Source organism: Salmo salar, chromosome ssa24, assembly GCF_905237065.1.
Source record: "Salmo salar chromosome ssa24, Ssal_v3.1, whole genome shotgun sequence".
Classification (NCBI taxonomy): Eukaryota; Metazoa; Chordata; class Actinopteri; order Salmoniformes; family Salmonidae; genus Salmo; species Salmo salar.
The window spans coordinates 26940373-26959907 of NC_059465.1; the positions used below are offsets into that span (position 1 = coordinate 26940373).

The 19535-nt window shown below is 42.8% G+C and overlaps 1 protein-coding gene across 3 annotated transcripts; it reads left to right on the plus strand.

The window, feature by feature from the left end:
- The first annotated feature begins 14749 nt into the window (after nucleotides 1-14749).
- LOC106585412 (zinc finger and BTB domain-containing protein 26) lies at nucleotides 14750-19297 on the plus strand. 3 transcript variants are annotated; one of them, XM_014171572.2, is made up of 3 exons: nucleotides 14751-14908; nucleotides 15704-15871; nucleotides 16079-19297. In XM_014171572.2, the coding sequence occupies exons 2-3, from the start codon at nucleotides 15731-15733 to the stop codon at nucleotides 17291-17293; spliced, it is 1356 nt and encodes a 451-aa protein (XP_014027047.1). In that variant the 5' UTR covers nucleotides 14751-14908; nucleotides 15704-15730; the 3' UTR covers nucleotides 17294-19297. The 3 variants fall into 3 exon arrangements, with proteins under 3 accessions (XP_014027046.1, XP_014027047.1, XP_014027048.1); XM_014171573.2 differs by having other exon boundaries at nucleotides 14771-14797; XM_014171571.2 differs by having other exon boundaries at nucleotides 14750-15871.
- Nucleotides 19298-19535: the final 238 nt, after the last annotated feature.

Genomic DNA, 19535 nt, shown 5'->3' on the forward strand with positions numbered 1-19535 from the left:
TTTATAATGCACAACATATTGAAGTAAAGATTGAACTTGTATTCATAATATCACAATTATAATATTTATAATGCATGTATTTATAACACTTGGATAATTAACTTCTTTCAATAAAGCGTTTCACATTCTCTTCTGGTTGAAATTAAGTCTCTCATTTGATGAAATACTACACCTATCCTGTGTTTATCAGATCAATACGGATGAAGGAATTTAGATATTGAGATGAACTGGTTTTAGAGTTTTTACATGATGCATAGGAAGTGTAGTGTACAGTTTTTTAAAATAATATTTCTGTATATATGAATTACAAATGAGCCTTAACTAGTTAAATCATGTTTCTAGTCCATTGCATATTTAGTGTAACCATTGATGTACCAGGACCAAGATTGGTAAACACTGTTGAAGTGTATAATTGTAATACATACATGCAGACACAGTAGCAAAGACTAATTTGATACTCCTGGTATTGGATATGATTGAAAAATAATCTCAAAGACATTCATACCTGAACTGCACCTTTATTTGCCAAGGTAGAGTACATGATCAGTGAATATATTAAATGTACAGGCTTCAATGTGAGGATCTCATGCATGGTAATAACTACATGTACTGTATATACGACTTACATCCTTGGCACAAAGTTACAGTTGAAGTCGGAAGTTTACATACACTTAGGTTGGAGTCATTAAAACTCGTTTTTCAACCACTCCACAAATTTCTTGTTAACAAACTACAGTTTTGGCAAGTCGGTTAGGACATCTACTTTTTGCATGACACAAGTATTTTTTACCAACAATTGTTTACAGACAGATAATTTCACTTATAATTCACTGTATCACAATTCCAGTGGTTTAGAAGTTTACATACACTAAGTTGACTGTGCCTTTAAACAGCTTGGAAAATTCCAGAAAATTATGTCATAGCTTTAGAAGCTTCTGAAAGGCTAATTTACATACTTTGAGTTAATTGGGGGTGTACCTGTGGATGTATTTCAAGGCCTACCTTCAAACTCAGTGCCTCTTTGCTTGACATCATGGGACAATCAAAAGAAATCAGCCAAGACCTCAGAAAAGAAATTGTAGACCTTCACATGTCTGGTTCATCCTTGGGAGCAATTTCCAAACGCCTGAAGGTACCATGTTCATCTGTACAAACAATAGTACGCAAGTAGAAACACCATGGGACCACGAGGCCGTCATACCGCTCAGAAAGGAGACGCGTTCTGTCTACCTAGAGATGAACGTACTTTGGTGCGAAAAGTGCAAATCAATCCCAGAACAACAGCAAAGGACCTTGTGAAGATGCTGAAGGAAACAGGTACAAAAGTATCTATATCCACAGTAAAACGAGTCCTATATCGACATAACCTGAAAGGCCACTCAGCAAGGAAGAAGCCACTGCTCCACAACCGCCATAAAAAAGGAAGACTACAGTTTGCAACTGCACATGGGGACAAAGAAAATACTTTTTGGAGAAATGTTCTCTGGTCTGATGAAACAAAAATAGAACTGTTTGGCCATAATGACCATCGTTATGTTTGGAGGAAAAAGGGGGAGGCTTGCAAGCCGAAGAACACCATCCCAACCGTGAAGAACGGGGGTGGCAGCATCATGTTGTGGGGGTGCTTTGCAGCAGGAGGATCTGGTGCACTTTACAAAATAGATAGCATCATGAGGGAGGAAAATGATGTGGATATATTGAAGCAACATCTCAAGACATCAGTCAGGAAGTTAAAGCGTACTTCCAAAGTTGTGGCAAAATGGCTTAAGGACAACAAAGTCAAGGTATTGGAGTGGCCATCACAAAGCCCTGGCCTCAATACTATAGAAAATGTGTGGGCAGAACTGAAAAAGTGTGTGCGAGCAAGTGTAAGGTTCCGTCCCTCTCTTCGCCCCAACCGGGGACCCTTGCACACATCAACAACTGACACCCCACGAAGCATCGCTACCCATCGCGCCACAAATGCCGCGGCCCTTGTAACGCAAGGGGAAACCCTACTTCAAGTCTCAGAGCGAGTGACGTCACTGATTGAAATGCTATTAGCGCACACCACCGCTAACTAACTAGCCATTTCAAATCTATTACACTCACCCCCCTTTTGACCTCCTCCTTTTCCGCAGCAACCAATGATCCGGGTCAACAGCATCAATGTAACAGTGTAGGTTCCGTCCCTCTCTTCGCCCCAACCCGGGCTCGAACCAGGGACCCTCTGCGCACATCAACAACTGACACCCCGCGAAGCATCGTTACCCATCGCGCCACAAAAGCCGCGGCCCTTGCAACGCAAGGGGAAACCCTACTTTAAGTCTCAGAGCGAGTGACGTCACTGATTGAAATGCTATTAGCGCGCACCACCGCTAACTAACTAGCCATTTCACATCGGTTACACAAGGAGGCCTACAAACCTGACTCAGTTACACCAGCTCTGTCAGGAGGAATGGGCCAAAATTCACCCAACTTATTGTGGGAAGCTTGTGGAAGGCTACCCGAAACGTTTGACCCAAGTTAAACAATTTAAAGGCAATGCTACAAAATACTAATTGAGTGTATGTAAACTTCTGACCCACTGGGAATGTGATGAAAGAAATAAAAGCTGAAAGAAATAATTCTCTTGACTATTATTCTGACATTTCACATTCTTAAAATAACGTGGTGATTCTAACTAACCTAAGACAGGTGTCACGAATGCTAGGAGTGGTGGTAGGAGTCAGGCGCAGAGAGCAGAGATAAGAAAAATGAGTTTTATTTTTCTCTGGTTCGACAACGGTCGACGCCAACACAACAGGCGTGAGAACTAAGTGCCCAACCCATACACAACGGTTACACAGTTCGGAAAGAAAATAACTCAAGCAGATCGCCAGCACATCCAAAAAAAGCACACTGACGAAAATAATCCCGCACAAACCTGGGCGGGCTAAACAGGCTTAAATAACCACAAATCAAGATACACAAATAAGGAACAGGTGCAAACAATAAGACATACCACCCGAAAAGGAAAGAGGGATCAGCAGCGGCTAGTAGGCCGGCGACGACGACCGCCGAGCGCCGCCCGAGCAGGCAGGGGAGCCACCTTCGGTGGGATTCGTGACAACAGGGAATTTTTAAAAGGATTAAATGTCACGAATTCTGAAAATCTGAGTTTAAATATATTTGGCTAAGGTGTATGTAAACTTCCGACAACTGTATATTATATTCTACTCAATCCATAGTCTTCATTAACGTCATTCAGAAGGTTTTGAAATTGATACAACTGGTTATGATAGCTGAGGTTCATAGCTAGGCTCTGAACTAATATGTATACCAAACGTTTTAGGGTCCGTACACAGATCAGCTACAAAGCTAGCTACACATCCATAGGCATACAGGTATTGTTATCCTCCACTGCACAGTAAGCAAGAAAATAGTTAGCTAGCTATGTTATTTAATCTGCATTGCATGGCAAATATCAGCAAGGCAAGCGTACACAATTGTACATTAAATTTGCAGTAAATGCTTCAGCTAGCTAGATTCTTTACATCCACTGTTTCACTAGATGACAGCCTGGTATGCTGGTTGTTTCAGGAGTCCCTAAAACATTAAACAACCAGAATTACAATTTCATACTCATGTCACAACACCCATAAAGCTAGCCAGCTAGCAGGCTAATGTTAGCTAGTCAGCTAGCTTGTTCAATCGCGATCTTCGTAAATTAACTTTATGACAAATAAATATGCATAATCGTTTGTCTCTACATTAACTAACATATTCCTCTGAACTGTACATTTTTTGCATGATTAGTTATGACGTTATAATCACTTACATTTGCTTCCATCCTAGTATTTTTGTCAGCCATCTTTGCTGAAGAAAGTCTCAAGCCTTGGGTCGCATAGCGTCAAATTCGTCATGGGAACCACTCGGTCTCTCCTTCCAGTTCTCTGCTGCCAATGACTGGAACGAACTACAAAAATCTCTGAAACTGGAAACACTTATCTCCCTCACTCGCTTTAAGCACCATTTGTCAGAGCAGCGCACAGATCACTGCACCTGTACATAGCCCATCTATAATTTAGCCCAAACAACTACCGCTTCCCCAACTGTATTTATTTATTTATTTTGCTCCTTTGCACCCCATTATTTCTATTTCTACTTTGCACTTTCTTCCACTACAAATCTACCATTCCAGTGTTTTACTTGCTATATTGTATTTACTTTGCCACCATGGCCTTTTTTGCCTTTACCTCCCTTATCTCACCTCATTTGCTCACATTGTATATAGACTTATTTTTCTACTGTATTATTGACTGTATGTTTGTTTTACTCCATGTGTAACTCTGTGTTGTTGTATGTGTCGAACTGCTTTGCTTAATCTTGGCCAGGTCGCAATTGTAAATGAGAACTTGTTCTCAACTTGCCTACCTGGTTAAATAAAGGTGAAATAAAGAATAAAAAATATGATTGGCCATCGCCCAGCGGTTATTGCTGGTGATTTTCATAAAGTGGGGAAACGTTTATGTTTTTCACCTCCTCCCACGCCGCGGTCCCCGCCCTCTCCGCTTTCCTTCCATTGAAATGAATGGGAAGCGATGTTTCACCGCCCGGCATCTTGTGCAAGTGTACATGGGCTGTCAGGTCAATAAACTTCAAAAATATGTCTAGTGCATACATTCATTAGCTGGCAAGAAAAGTCATACTTAATCGGTATGTTCCTGATCAATTTTTAAGTGTTGTTCTATTTCATACCTTTCAGACGGTCACTACGGTTGAAAGTGTGGATTATATCCCTCACGCTCTGCGCAGGCGAATGCCTCGTGTTCACTAGCAAGCAGTGCCGTGCGGTGAAACACCGCTTCCCATTCATTTTCACTGGAAGGAAAGGAGGACGTGCCCGCGGTTCATATAAATCCGTACATCAGACCACGCCGTGTCTCACATTTATTGTCGCAAAATTGGCTTTAGCCGTATGGCGCAAATTGTCTGCTCCGCGGCTCCCGTTTTTCGGATTGGATCTTCCCAGGTCCCGGTAGGGTACAGTGCATTCGGAAAGTATTCAGACCCCTTGACTTTTTCCCCATTTTTACAGCCTTATTATTTTTCTCATCAACCTACACACAAACCTACCACAAAATGACAAAGCGAAAACAGGTTTTTAGAAATGTTGGCAAATATATTACATATAAAAAGGAGGTGACCAAGAACCCAATGGTCACTCTGACAGAGCTCTAGAGTTCCTCTGTGGAGATGGGAGAACCTTCCAGAAAGATCATCAATATTTGTGTTCATCTGCATCCATCCCTTACAGCACTTTATTGGGGTATTCCTTTATAGAGTCATATGATGTTGTTTGTAAAATGCTATGTTCTCGTTGCAATATGACATTATTTTGCATGTACACCGAATGTACAAAATATTAAGAACACCTTCCTAATATTGCGTTGCACTTGCAACCCCCCCCCCCCCAGACAGAATCTGGATATCTGTATAGTCTTTCCAATGACTCTAGGAGTACTTTTATCAACTGCCTTGTAATGCCAAAGTGCTCAACAGAAATATTTAGGATGTCCATTTTACCTAATGCAGTTTAGTTTTCTTATTTATTTCTATGACCGCACTTGAGTGGTAGCCGACTTAGACTGGGTTCCCATATGATTGTAAAATGTTGTAGGCCTATATTTTATTGTATAGTTGCTATACATTATATTGTATAGTTGCTTGGGCACCTGAGTGGTGCAGTGGTCTAAGGCACTGCGTCTCAATGCTAGAGGCTTCACTACAGATCCTGGTTTGATTCAAGGATGCATCACAACTGGCCATGAATGGGAGTCCCATAGGGCGGTGCACAATTGGGTTAGGCTGTCATTGTAAATATGCTTTTTTTCTTTACTGACTTGCCTAGTTAAATAATAAATAAATATATAGTATTGATTGTAAACATATGATTATTAGGCTCCCACTTCTGCCCTACAAATGCAAAAAACAGGAACTACTCCATTTCTTTTACTGCTAAATCTGACTTGTTTTTCTGTCTAGACTGACAGCAATTTCTAATAATACATGGTATATTCTGATCAACTGGCTTGTTTGTGTAAGGAAACCATTACAACAGAACAAATATGTTTTACCAAATTCGTAGTTACTGCGTTTTGCCTTTGTAGGGCAGTGTTGCCAAACTAATATAGTGTTTTTGGTTGCACTATTGCCGGGTCACATCCCTGTAGACTTGGACAGTAAGCCTTCACAGTCTAGTCCACTGATCCTGCCATTGATGCTGTCACAGCGCACAAACTTAGGCTACAACATTCTGTGTTTTACCTGATCATCAATAAAGACAGTGAGCTGTGGGACAATGAATAATCTACACTCAGAAAGAAAGAGTTGTATCTGATCTTAAATGGTTCGATCAGGAACCTTTTTTAGAGGGTTCCCCTACAGGCACAAATGGTGCACCAAAGCACTCTTTTTTTGAGTGTACTGAGACTAACATCTCAATATACTGTCAAATATGTTTCACTGAGCAACTACTAAGACTCAAAGAATTTTCTCTGTGATCATTTTAATGGTTGTGCAGTCAGGACAGACATGGGCTCCCGAGTGGCGCAGCGGTCTAAGCCACTGCATCTCAGTGCTAGAGGTGTCATTACAGACCCTGGTTCAATTGTAGGCTGTATCACAACTGTCTGTGATTGGGTGTTCTATAGGCCAGTGCACAATTAGCCCAGCGCTGTCTGGGTTAGGGTTTGGTCGGGGTAGGCCATCATTGTAAATAAGAATTTGTTCATAACAGACTTGCCTAGTTAAATAAATATACCAGTGTTTTTTCTATTGGACGCATATAGGCCAATAAATAAACAAGCTACACTATCACAGATATAATTAAAATGCAAAATACAATTGTTTCTTCTATTATTATCAAAATAAAATTTTATTGGTCACATACACATGGTTAGCAGATGTTAATGCGAGTGTAGCGAAATGCTTGTGCTTCTAATTCCAACAGTGCAGTAATATCTAACAAATAATCTAACAATTCCCCAACAACTACCTAATACACACAAATCTAAAGGGGCGAATAAGAATATGTACATATAAGTATATGGATGAGCGATAGCCGAGCGCCATAGGCAAGGTGCAATAGATATACATGTGGTAGGCAATAGGTATACATGTGACATGAGTAATATAAGATATGTAAACATTATTAAAGTGGAATTATTTGTGACTAGTTATAGTGACTAGAGTGATCCGTTTATTAAAGTGTCCAGTGATTGGGTCTCAATGTGGGCAGCAGCCTCTCTGAGTTAGTGATTGCTTTTTAGCAGTCTGATGGCCATGAGATAGAAGCTGTTTCTCAATCTCTCGGTCCCAGCATTGATACACCTCATACACCTGATACACCTCACCTTCTGGATGATAGCGGTGAGAACAGGCAGTGTTTCGGGTGGTTGTTGTCCTTGATGATCTTTTTGGCCTTCCTGTGACATCGGGTGCTGTAGGTGTCATGGAGGGCAGGTAGTTTGCCCCTGGTAATGCGTTGTGCAGACTGCACAACCCTCTGGAGAGCCTTGCGGTTGTGGGCGGTGCAGTTGTCGTACCAGGCTGTGATACAGCCCAACAGGATGCTCTCGATTGTGCATCTGTAAAAGTTTGTCAGGGTTTTAGGTGACAAGCTACATTTCTTCAGCCTCCTGAGGTTGAAGAGGCGCTGTTGCGCCTTCTTCACCACACTGTCTGTGTGGATGGACCATTTCAGTTTGTCTGTGATGTGTACGCCCTGGAACTTAACACTTTCCATCTTCTCCACATCTTCTCCCGCTACTGTTGTGTTGTCTGCAAACTTGATGATTGAGTTGGAGGCGTGCATGGCCACGCAGTCGTGGGTGAACAGGAAGTAGAGGAGAGGGCTGAGCACACACCCTTGTGTGGCCCCAGTGTTGAGGGTCAGTGAAGTGGAGATGTTGTTTCCTACCTTCACCACCTGGGGGCAGTACGTCAGAAAGTCCAGGACCCAGTTGCACAGGGAGGGGTTGAGACCCAGGGCCTCCAGCTTGATGATGAGCTTGGAGGGTACTATGGTGTTGAATGCTGAGCTGTAGTCAATGAACAGCATTCTTACATAGGTATTATTTTTGTCCAGATGGGATAGGGCTGTGTGCAGTGCGATGGCGATTGCGTCATCTGTGGACCTGTTAGGGCGGAATGCAAACTGATGTGGGTCTAGGGTGGGCGGTAAAGTGGCATGGATATGATCCTTGACTAGCCTCTCAATGCACTTCATGATGACAGAAGTGAGTGCTACGGGGCGGTAGTCATTTAGGTCAGTTATCTTTGCCTTCTTGGGTACAGGAACAATGGTAGCCATCTTGAATCATATAGGACCAACAGACTGGGATAGGGAGCAGTTAAATATGTCCGTAAACACATCAGCCAGCTGGTCTGCACATGCTCTGAGGATGCGGCTAGGGATGTTGTCTGGGCCAGCAGCCTTGCGTGGGTTAACATGTTTAAATGTTTTACTCACATCAGCCACTGAGAAGGAGAGGGGGGGGGCGCAGTCTTTGTTAGCGAGCTGATACGGGGACACTGTATTATCCTCAAAGCAGGCAAAGAAGGTGTTTAGTTTGTCTGGAAGCGTGACATCGGTATCCGTGATATGGCTGTTTTTATTTTTGTAGTCCGTGATTTCCTGTAGACCCTACCACATACGTCTCGTGTCTGAGCCGTTGAATTGCGACTCCACCTTGTCCCTGTACCATCATTTCGCTTGTTTGATTGCCTTGCGGAGGGAATAACTAGACTGTTTATATTCAGCCATATCACCAGACCTCTTTCCATGGTTAAATGCGATGGATCGCGCATTCAGTTTTTTGCGAATGCCGCCATCCAGCCATGGTTTCTGGTTAGGGTAGGTTTTAATAGTCACAGTGGTTCCGACATCTCCAATGAAATTATTTATAAACGCACTCACCGAGTCAGCATATAGATCAATGTCGTTCACTGAGGCTGACTAGAACATATTCCAGTCAGTGTGATCAAAACAATCCTGGAGCGTGACTTCCGATTGGTCAGACCAGCGTTGAATGGTTCTCGTCACTGGTACATCCTGTTTGAGTTTCTGCCTATAAGCCGGAATGAGCAAGATGGCGTCGTGGTCAGATTTTCCGAAGGGAGAGCAGGGGAGGGCTTTGTATGCATCGCGAACGTTAGAACGGCAGTGGTCGAGAGTGTTAGCCCTATGTGTCGTGCAATCAATATGCTGATAAAATTTAGTTAACATTGATCTCAAATTTGATTTTTTTCAATCCCCAGCTACAATAAATACAGCCTCCGGATATATAGTTTCCAGTTTACATTGAGTCGAGTGAAGTTCCTTGAGGGCCGTCTTGGTGTTCGCTTGATTGGGGGATGTATACAGCTGTGACTATAACTGATGAGAATTCTCTTAGTAGGTAGAATGGCTGGCATTTGATTGTAAGGAATTCTAGGTCGGGTGAGCAGAAGAACTTGAGTTCCTGTGTGTTGTTATGATCACACCATTAGTTGTTAATCATAAAGCATACACCCCCGCCCTTCCTCTTCCCAGAGAGGTGTTAATCTCTGTCGGCGCGATGCATGGAGAAGCCCGATGGCTGGACCGATTCTGACAACATATCCCAAGAGAGCCATGTTTCTGTGAAACAGAGAATGTTATATTCTCTGATGTCTCTCTGGAAGGCAACCCTTGCTCGAATTTTGTCTACCTTGTTGTCAAGAGACAGGACATTGGCAAGTAGTATACTCGGGAGTGGTAAGCGATGTGCCCATTTACGAAGCCTGACCAGAAGACCGCTCCCTCTGCCCCTTCTGCATCGCCATTGTTTTCAGTCATCTGCTGGGATTAGATACATTGTCTGGGTGGTGGTCCGAAGAGAGGATCTGCTTCGGGAAGTCGTATTCCTGGTCATAATCAAATCAAATGAAATGTATTTATTTAGCCCTTCTTACATCAGCTGATATCTCAAAGTACTGTACAGAAACCCAGCCTAAAACCCCAAACAGCAAGCAATGCAGGTGTAGAAGCACGGTGGCTAGGAAAAACTCCCTAGAAAGGCCAAAACCTAGGAAGAAACCTAGAGAGGAACCAGGCTATGAGGGGTGGCCAGTCCTCTTCTGGCTGTGCCGGGTGGAGATTATAACAGCACATGGCCAAGATGTTCAAATGTTCATAAATGACCAGCATGGTCAAATAATAATCATCATAGTAGTTGTCGAGGGTGCAACAAGTAAGTAACACAAGAATAAGTGTCAGTTGGCTTTTTCATAGACGATCTTTGAGAGTATCTCTACCGCTCCTGCTGTCTCTAGAGAGTTGAAAACAGCAGGTCTGGGACAGGTAGCACTTCCGGTGAACCGGTCAGGGTTCCAGCAGGTCTGGGACAGGTAGCACGTCTGGTGAACAGGTCAGGGTTCCATAGCCGCAGGCAGAACAGTTGGAACTGGAGCAGCAGCACGGCCAGGTGAACTGGGGACAGCAAGGAGTCATCAAGCCAAGTAGTCCTGAGGCATGGTCCTAGCGCTCAGGTCCTCCGAGAGAGAGAAAGAAAGAAAGAAAGAGAAAAAGAGAGAATTAGAGAGAGCATATTTAAATTCACACAGGACACCGGAAAAGACAAGAGAAATACTCCAGATGTGACAGACTGACCCTAGCCCCCCGACACATAAACTACTGCAGCATAAATACTGGAGGCTGAGACAGGAGGGGTCAGGAGACACTGTGGCCCCATCCGATGAAACCCCCAGACAGGGCCAAACAGGTAGGATATAACCCCACCCACTTTGCCAAAGCACAGCCCCCACACCACTGGAGGGATATCTCCAACCACCAACATACCATCCCGAGACAAGGCCGAGTATAGCCCACAAAGATCTCCGCCACGGCACAATCCAAGGGGGGGTGCCAACCCAGACAGGAAGACCACGTCAGTGACTCAACCCACTCAGGTGACGCACCCCTCCCAGGGACGGCATGGAAAAACACCAGTAAGCCAGTGACTCAGGCCCTGTAATAGGGGTAGAGGCAGAGAATCCCAGTGGAAAGAGGGGAAAACGGCCAGGCAGAGACAGCAAGGGCGGTTCGTTGCTCCAGCCTTTCTGTTGACCTTCACACCCCTGGGCCAGACTACACTTAATCATAGGACCTACTGAAGAGATGTGTCTTCAGTAAAGACTTAAAGGTTGAGACTGAGTCTGCGTCTCTCACATGGGTAGGCAGACTATTCCATAAAAATTGAGCTCTATAGGAGAAAGCCCTGCCTCCAGCTGTTTGCTTAGAAATTCTAGGAACAATTAGGAGGCCCGCGTCTTGTGACCGTAGTGTACGTGTAGGTATGTACGGCAGGAGCAAATCGAAAAGATAGGTAGGAGCAAGCCCATGTAATGCTTTGTAGGTTAGCAGTAAAACCTTGAAATCAGCCCTTGCCTTAACAGGAAGCCAGTGTAGGGAGACTAGCACTGGAGTAATATGATCAAATTTCTTGGTTCTAGTCAGGATTCTAGCAGCCGTATTTAGCACTAACTGAAGTTTATTTAGTGCTTTATCCGGGTAGCCGGAAAGTAGAGCATTGCAGTAGTCCAACCTAGAAGTAACAAAGGCATGGATACATTTTTCTGCGTCATTTTTGGACAGAAAGTTTCTGATTTTTGCAATGTTACGTAGATGGAAAAAAGCTGTTCTTGAAACAGTCTTGATATGTTCTTCAAAAGAGAGATCAGGGTCCAGAGTAACGCCGAGGTCCTTCACAGTTTTATTTGAGACGACTGTACAACCATCCAGATTATTTGTCAGATTCAACAGAAGATCTCTTTGTTTCTTGGGACCTAGAACAAGCATCTCTGTTTTGTCCGAGTTTAAAAGTAGAAAGTTTGCAGCCATCCACTTCCTTATGTCTGAGACACAGGCTTCTAGCGAGGGCAATTTTGGGGCTTCACCATGTTTCATTGAAATGTACAGCTGTGTGTCATCCGCATAGCAGTGAAATTTAACAATAATGTCTAACAATAATTCAATAATAATGTTGGTAAGTTGCGTTGCTCTTATATCCAATAGTTCTTCCCGGCTGTATGTAATAAGACTTAAGATTTCCTGGGGTAACAATGTAAGAAATAAAACATTAAAAAAACAAAATACTGCATAGTTTCCTAAGAACGTGGGGCGAGGCGACCATCTCTGTCAGTGCCATCTTGCACATTAGATGCAGAGTAATATGTTCAGAGTAATAGTTTAAAAAAAAAGGTTTGGTGTAGAATACAACATAATTAAGTAGATTTATTATATGGTCAGTTGCAGTACTACGGAATCAAGGGAGATTGAGTTTCACAGTCCGCCATTTAAGTCATGAGTCTGAAATAAATAAATAGTTTGCTAAAAAGTATTTCCATGTGCTTACACGGTTGATATTATTGATTTTCTTTTTACATAAATGATAACAACAGCGAGCAGATTTTTAAACAGCTTGCTAAAAGGCCTACACGCTCCCGGGAACAAACATGCTAACGTTACGTTGCAACAGCAATGTTGGCCAGAGCAAATAAAGATCACTTCCAGTTAATCAAATCAAATCAAAGCTAATTGTATTGGTCACATACACACGATTAGCAGATGTTATTGTGAGTGCAGAAAAATGCTTGTGCTTCTAGTTCCGACAGTGCAGCAATATCTAACATGTAGTCTAACAATTCCACACAACTACCTAATACACACAAATCTAAGTAAAGGAATGGAATAAGAGTATAAAAATAAATATATGGATGAGCGATGACAGAGCGGCATAGGCAAGATGCAATAGATTGTATAAAATACAGTATATACATATGAGATGAGTAATTATTAAGTAAGCATTATTAAAGTGACATTATTTAAGTGACTAGTGATCCATTTAATACAGGGGCCAATGATTTCAAGTCTGATGTAGGCAGCAGCCTCTCTGTGTTAGTGATGGCTGTTTAACAGTCTGATGGCCTTGAGATAGAAGCTGTTTTTCAGTTGTTTTTTTTTCTCGGTCCCAGCTTTGATGCACCTATACTGACCTCGCCTTCTGGATGGTAGCGGTGTGAACAGGCAGTGGCTCGGGTGGTTGTTGTCCTTGATGATCTTTTTGGCTTTCCTGTGACATCGGGTGCTGTAGGTGTCCTGGAGGGCAGATAGTTTGCCCTTGGTGATGCGTTGTGCAGACCGCACCACCCTCTGGAGGGCCTTGCGGTTGTGGGCGATGCTTTTGCCGTACCAGGCGGTGATATAGCCCGACAGGATGCTCTCAATTGTGCATCTGTAAAAGTTTGTGAAGGTTTTGGGTGACAAGCCAAATTTCTTCAGCCTCCTGAGGTTGAAGAGGAACTGTTGCGCCTTCTTCACCACACTGTCTGCGTGGGTGGACCATTTCAGTTTGTCCTTGATGTGTATGCCGAGGAACTTTAAACTTTCCACCTTCTCCACTGCTGTCCTGTCGATGTGGATGGGGGGTGCTCCCTCTGCTGTTTCCTGAAGTCCACGATCATCTCCTTTGTTTTGTTGACGTTGAGTGAGAGGCTGTTTTCCTGACATCACACTCTGAGTGCGCTCACCTCCTCCCTACAGGGTGTTTCGTCATGGTTGGTAATCAAGATGATAAAGCAATACACATAACTGATTAAAATATAATAATAGTCCAGAATTATGCGGGCCGAAATACAGAAACTACTAGTTTATTGGTAATTTCTTATCAGATAAGACATTTTCAAATTCACTTTAAAATAGCTAGCTAGCTACGGTTACCAACTTCATCCTGCATCCATCGACTGTATTGTAGGAGTATCTATTGTCAGCCACTCATAAGGGTGTTTTTGTTTGACCCACGCGAAGGTGACCAAAGACATGACTGAACAACAACTAATTTTGCTGCGATTCATGTACAATGGAGTAATACAAATTCATGTGATATTTGAGACTCTCGTTCACGGATTGATTCGATAATGTGTTCGACTTACCACTCAAACGTGCTCAATGACAGATGTGAACAATTCAAACTAAGTTGTTAATTTGATCGATTTCTAATAGTACAGCCTAGATTCAAACCAGTTATTTTATGTAGCTGAACATGTCATTATTACAAACTCGTGAAAGTGACAAACTGACACGTTTTCATTTTCATCAAAAACTATTTTATATAGGAGTTGCAACCCAGTCTCTCATTCATTATGTACTTTATGTACAAATTAGCACAATGTTTTTATGTACTAATAGCACAAACTCATGGCGCATCGAACTCCATCAATGCTACGCCCCTTCTGAATCCTATAACTCGATGTTCTCGGAGTTTGTGCTATTAGTACAAATAAACATAACTTGCCATCTACTGCTATCAAAACTTCATGACCTTTGATCCCCTGAATTTTTAAAGACAGTGACCAACGATGTACATCAATTTGACAAAAGTGATTCGCTCGAACGCGCCCATTGACTTCTTTAACACCGGTCTGCCGTGTCTGCTTCGCAAGCGTCCCCGGAAGTCTCGCGATGTTGGGTCTCTGGGTTTAGAACCTCTGTGGCGCTGCCCCTCCTCACTGGTTTCCACTAGTTACCACAGCCACAAAGGGAAATTTGGCTATTATCGTAAAAATGTATAAAAATAAATATGTGCTTCTTGGTCGTAATTTAAGGTTAGGATTTGGCATAAGGTTAGCAGTGTGGTTAAGGTTAGGGTTAGCTTTAAAAACTAATTTAGGATAATAAACGGTAGAAATAGGCGGGGTTTATGACTTTATGGCTGTAGGATCTAGTGACGAACCTCCTTGCTAGCACTTCCGCACTGTAGGCAAACTGCAATCTTTTCAAGACGATTCTAGATTGAAAAGTAGATTAATGTAAAGTGATTTTACCGAGTTTTCGAGGCGTGATTTTCCTATTGACAATAGACGATAGGTGAATGTTTTCTCTAGCGCTGAAGTGTAGTAATGCTGTTGTCTTTACATTCGGGACACTGGTAAAATATGGCCACTGTTTTAGAGCCGTATCTAGATTCCCGTGATGAAGAGAAAGAACGCCGAGTAGACATAATATGCTTTTGCTTGATCGTTTCACTAAAACAATGAATGACGCCTAGCTGTGTTTCTGTTTGATACAAATGGAGTGACATCCTTTTTTCTGAATATTTATCTAACATCAGTTTGTCTTCTGACCATTAGGCTCCGCGTTTGCTGTCAACTATGTCTCCGCACCGTAGCATAATAATAGGCCTAAGAATAATAATCCTATATTATCAATTGAGATTGTTTTGCGTCTTGATATGTTTCAGTTTTCATATTGATCTCTTATAATATCAGCATTATTGATTGTTCAAAGATTTATTTGATAATAAGAACTAATATATTATGTCATGATTTTCTATTTGGGTATGATACACTTCACATTACACTAATAGTCATTGCTCAGAAACATAAATTAATGTTGCACTCTCATATCATCATGCTTGACCCTTATAATGTAGTTTGAGCCTTTGTGATGTCTTATAAGCCTTTATAATGACATATTATGTCTGTATCTAGGACATTTTCAACTGCCTCAAGCTGGCTGTTATTAAATCAGGATAATTCTGATAATACTACCTCATAAAGGGATCATATTCTTATAAAAAGTCTTAAAATGCATTTTAACCACATGATATTCCATATACCTGTTATAAAATGCATTGCCACTGTGTTTTCTCTCTCCCACCAGGCCTGCAGGCAGCTGCAGGAAGCCACCATGTCCATGGCCCAGCAGCAGAACCAGGTGATCCTCCAGTTCCGCTTCGGAACCTTTGGAGACTCTATGCTGCAGAAGATGAACCTGCTTCGCCGCCAGACCCGCTTCTGTGATGTCACCGTGCGCATCAATGACCTGGAGGTACACATCTATCAACCACCTGTGTTTTTGCACTTATTATAAGCATTCTCTGCTGCTTATATTATAAGCATTTTCTGTTTACCAAGTTTTTATATATTTTGTATCTTCTTTTTATCATTATTTTATTAGGCACATCACCATGAGGTGCAGTCTCTGTATGAATTGTGCTATACATTTTATTACATTTTTTATAAATATTATTATTAGGTCCCCGGTCACAAGGTGGTGTTGGCTGCCGGTTCTCCCTTCCTCCGGGACCAGTTCTTCCTTCAGGACTCGTCCACAAGGGAGGTTCAGATCTCCATGACCCAGGAGGCAGAGGTGGGCCAGCGGCTGCTGCTGTCCTGCTACACAGGCACCCTGGAGCTGCCTGAGCTGGAGCTGGTCAACTACCTAACTGTGGCCAGCTTCCTCCAGATGGGCCACGTGGTGGAGCAGTGCACCCAGGCCCTCAAGAAGTTCATCCAGCCACGACACTGCCAAGTGAAACAGCAGCCTCAGGAGGAGGAAGGAGATGGAGAGACTCTCAGAGCCTCTCCCACCCAGAAAATACAGGAGTTGCCCCATGCCCAGGTAATAAATCGTGAGGAGGAGGAGGATGATGAAGATGATGATGTGATAATTCAGCCGATGACCCCGACCCAGAGGCGAGACAGGGGTGAGGGCGAGGAGAGCCCCATCACCATCGTAAAGGTGGAGGCCGTTTGTGAGCGGGTGTCGGAGATGTCTGAACGCTCCTCTGCCTCCATTGCAGGGTGCTTCCACACCAGCCCCCCATCGTCATTACACTCCCCTGAGCCCCAGCACTCCCTAATCAACTCAACCGTGGACACCCGGGCTGGTGAGATGACCATACCACATATGCCAGGATACCCGCTCAGCCCCCCCCCACTACCCACCTCAGCCACAGGGAGACCTAATCTGGGGGGGCACCTACGAAACTCAGACAAATCTCTTCAGTGGTACCACCAGTGCCCAAAGTGTGCCCGTGTGTTCCGCCAGCTAGAGAACTACGCCAACCACCTCAAGATGCACAAGCTGTTCATGTGCCTGCTGTGTGGAAAGACGTTCACCCAGAAGGGTAACCTGCACCGGCACATGCGGGTCCACGCTGGCATCAAGCCCTTTCAATGCAACATATGTGGCAAGACCTTCACTCAGAAATGCTCTCTCCTGGACCACCAGAACTTACACAGTGGAGACAAGCCCCATCGCTGTAACTACTGCGACATGGTGTTCGCACACAAGCCCGTGCTCCGCAAACATCTCAAACAAATCCACGGCAAGAACAGCTTTGACAACGCCAACGAGCGGAGTCTACTACATGACGGGGTTCTTGATTTTGAGTACGGGCGTCTGCAGGACTGTAGCATGGACAATAGCATGGACAATAAGCCTGTTGTTATGGATGATTCTCTTTAGTGCTGTATCACGTTTCATTTCTGCTGAGTCATAAAGGAATAGCTGCGTAGTAGTGTTAGCTGAATTGTAAACCGAATCGTACGGTACTTGAAGGTACAACACTGAATATTAGAATAAAAGTTACTGTAGACGTGTATACAGTATGTGTTCATATTTTATAACAATGTTCATTTAGTGAATGAGTTAACATGATATTTAAAAAGCTGCCCTGATTGTGTGGTGTCATTTTTGTAATACATGTAAATGCATATTTTATTTATGAATAGACAACAGAATGTGAATCTGTTAGATTTCTTATCAGATTAAAATAGCAAGCTTTAAAGATGTGTAATGCTGACATTTCTGTTAAGTCACAACAAGTGTTCTTAAGTGAAATGAGTGCCAAAAATATTACTGACATGATTTGTCCTCAGGAGGATTGTTTTGGCTAAAGGTAGCCCACAGTAGGACCAAAGTGATGATAGTGTGTCTTTAAAACATAATATGTTATTATTGTCGATTAAGCCTGTTTTGGAAATGGGTAGACAATAAATGCTTGTATCTTGTATGAGGATGTGACATGGGTGAGAATGATGAGGATGTTGTGTTTCTACCATATCAGAGGAGCAGACACCCAACAGGAAAACAAAGCGTCCCACATTACTTTGTGACACTAAAAGCTGATCTATTTGCAATGTTATTAGATTGGTAGGTACAGGTTAATTACAGTGTGTGTACACATTGGTACGTAGTATGGGCGGTTTGGGCCCAACTGTCAATTAGAATTTATTTGCAAATCTTATTGATAGCCTACAAAGTCCAAACATCTATAGTTGTAAGTACTATGCAACAATGTGTATCTACACTGTAATTACACTGTACCTGTCAATGTAACCACCATGTAAATACTAGTATATTTTTTTTTCAGCACTATGGACCCAATCAAGTTACTGTAGTCAGCCTGTAACCCCAAAAGCATTACTATGCTTCCTACAGCAGATGGAGCCGTTGTATACCATGTAATCTCAACATGATGCGCTGTCTTTTGTATTCTCTGAGAACACTACATGTAGTTGCCCATTGTTGTGGTTGTATTACTGATGTTACAGTACTGTAATTCAAGATTGTAAGAGGATTTACATTGATGACCATTCCCCATGCCACAGCATCAGGGTTATTATAATGTAGTAAATTAATGTTTACACTAGTCTTTTTATCTGCTCCATTTAGATATCAATATCCTATTGTACTTCATACCATGCCTTATGAATAGATGTATTCACTGTCACACTGATCTCTGTTTTATTTACATAGATATCAAATTAAGGGGCCACGTCAGTTGATTGACTACTTGACTGGTTACAAGTAACCTACAGACAGTTCTATATGCACATTGAGTGCAGTCTAGCCTGCACAGATTACAAGATCATTATACTGTATCATATTGATGGCATTTCTGAGAAGGTAAACACATCACCAGGGATTACAAATATCTACAAATCTGAGCAGGCCTGCACAGAGTATGTCTGTAAATCTGGAATACGCCCTCTCTGTGTGTGTGTGTGTGCAGGTGCGGTGGTGCATGGACGCATGGTCTGTGGGGCAGCTGGCATGTCTTCCTGCGCCTAGCCCAATCACTCAGGCAGACAGGATCTGCTTGACTGAAACTCTGCAGCTTCGCTGTGCAGCCAGTCACAATCCTGACTCTTGGCTCACTCACAATTACTGTAGTTAGCTCACATGGCTAACTGGGTGTGCTCATTGTTGTTAACTCTCCTCCCGCTCCGGCGCTCAACGTCACCGGTCTACTATCCACCGGTTCTGGCAACCCATCTTTACGCACACCTGGCAACCATCATTACGCACACCTGCACAGTCACACCTGGACTTCATCACTACCTTCATTACTTACTATTTATCTAGCACTGTTTTGTCAATCATCAAGTAGTATTGTTTGTGTGAGACACTTCTCTTGTTTTGTATCATTCCATGTTCGTTATCATTAAACTCACTAACTGCACCTGCTTCCTGACTTCCTGTGTCTATGTTACAATTGTTCTGTGGAATATGTCACTTAGACGTTGTCACTGTCTATGTTCTGTTGGTACAGATATTGCCTGTTTTGTATATGTTAAACCATTATTAAACCAACTCTCTCTCTGTGTGTGTGTGTGTGTGTGTGTGTGTGTGTGTGTGTGTGTGTGTGTGTGTGTGTGTGTGTGTGTGTGTGTGTGTGTGAATACATTAAGCAGTAGCTACAAGA

What these genes read in the sequence shown, in the direction of transcription:
- LOC106585412 (XM_014171571.2), top strand. Translation starts at nt 15,629, where the DNA reads ATGCATTTTAACCACATGATATTCCATATACCTGTTATAAAATGCATT. An exon ending in TGCGCATCAATGACCTGGAG is followed by an intron (nt 15,872 to 16,078) that starts GTACACATCTAT and finishes TATTATTATTAG; the next exon opens with GTCCCCGGTCACAAGGTGGT.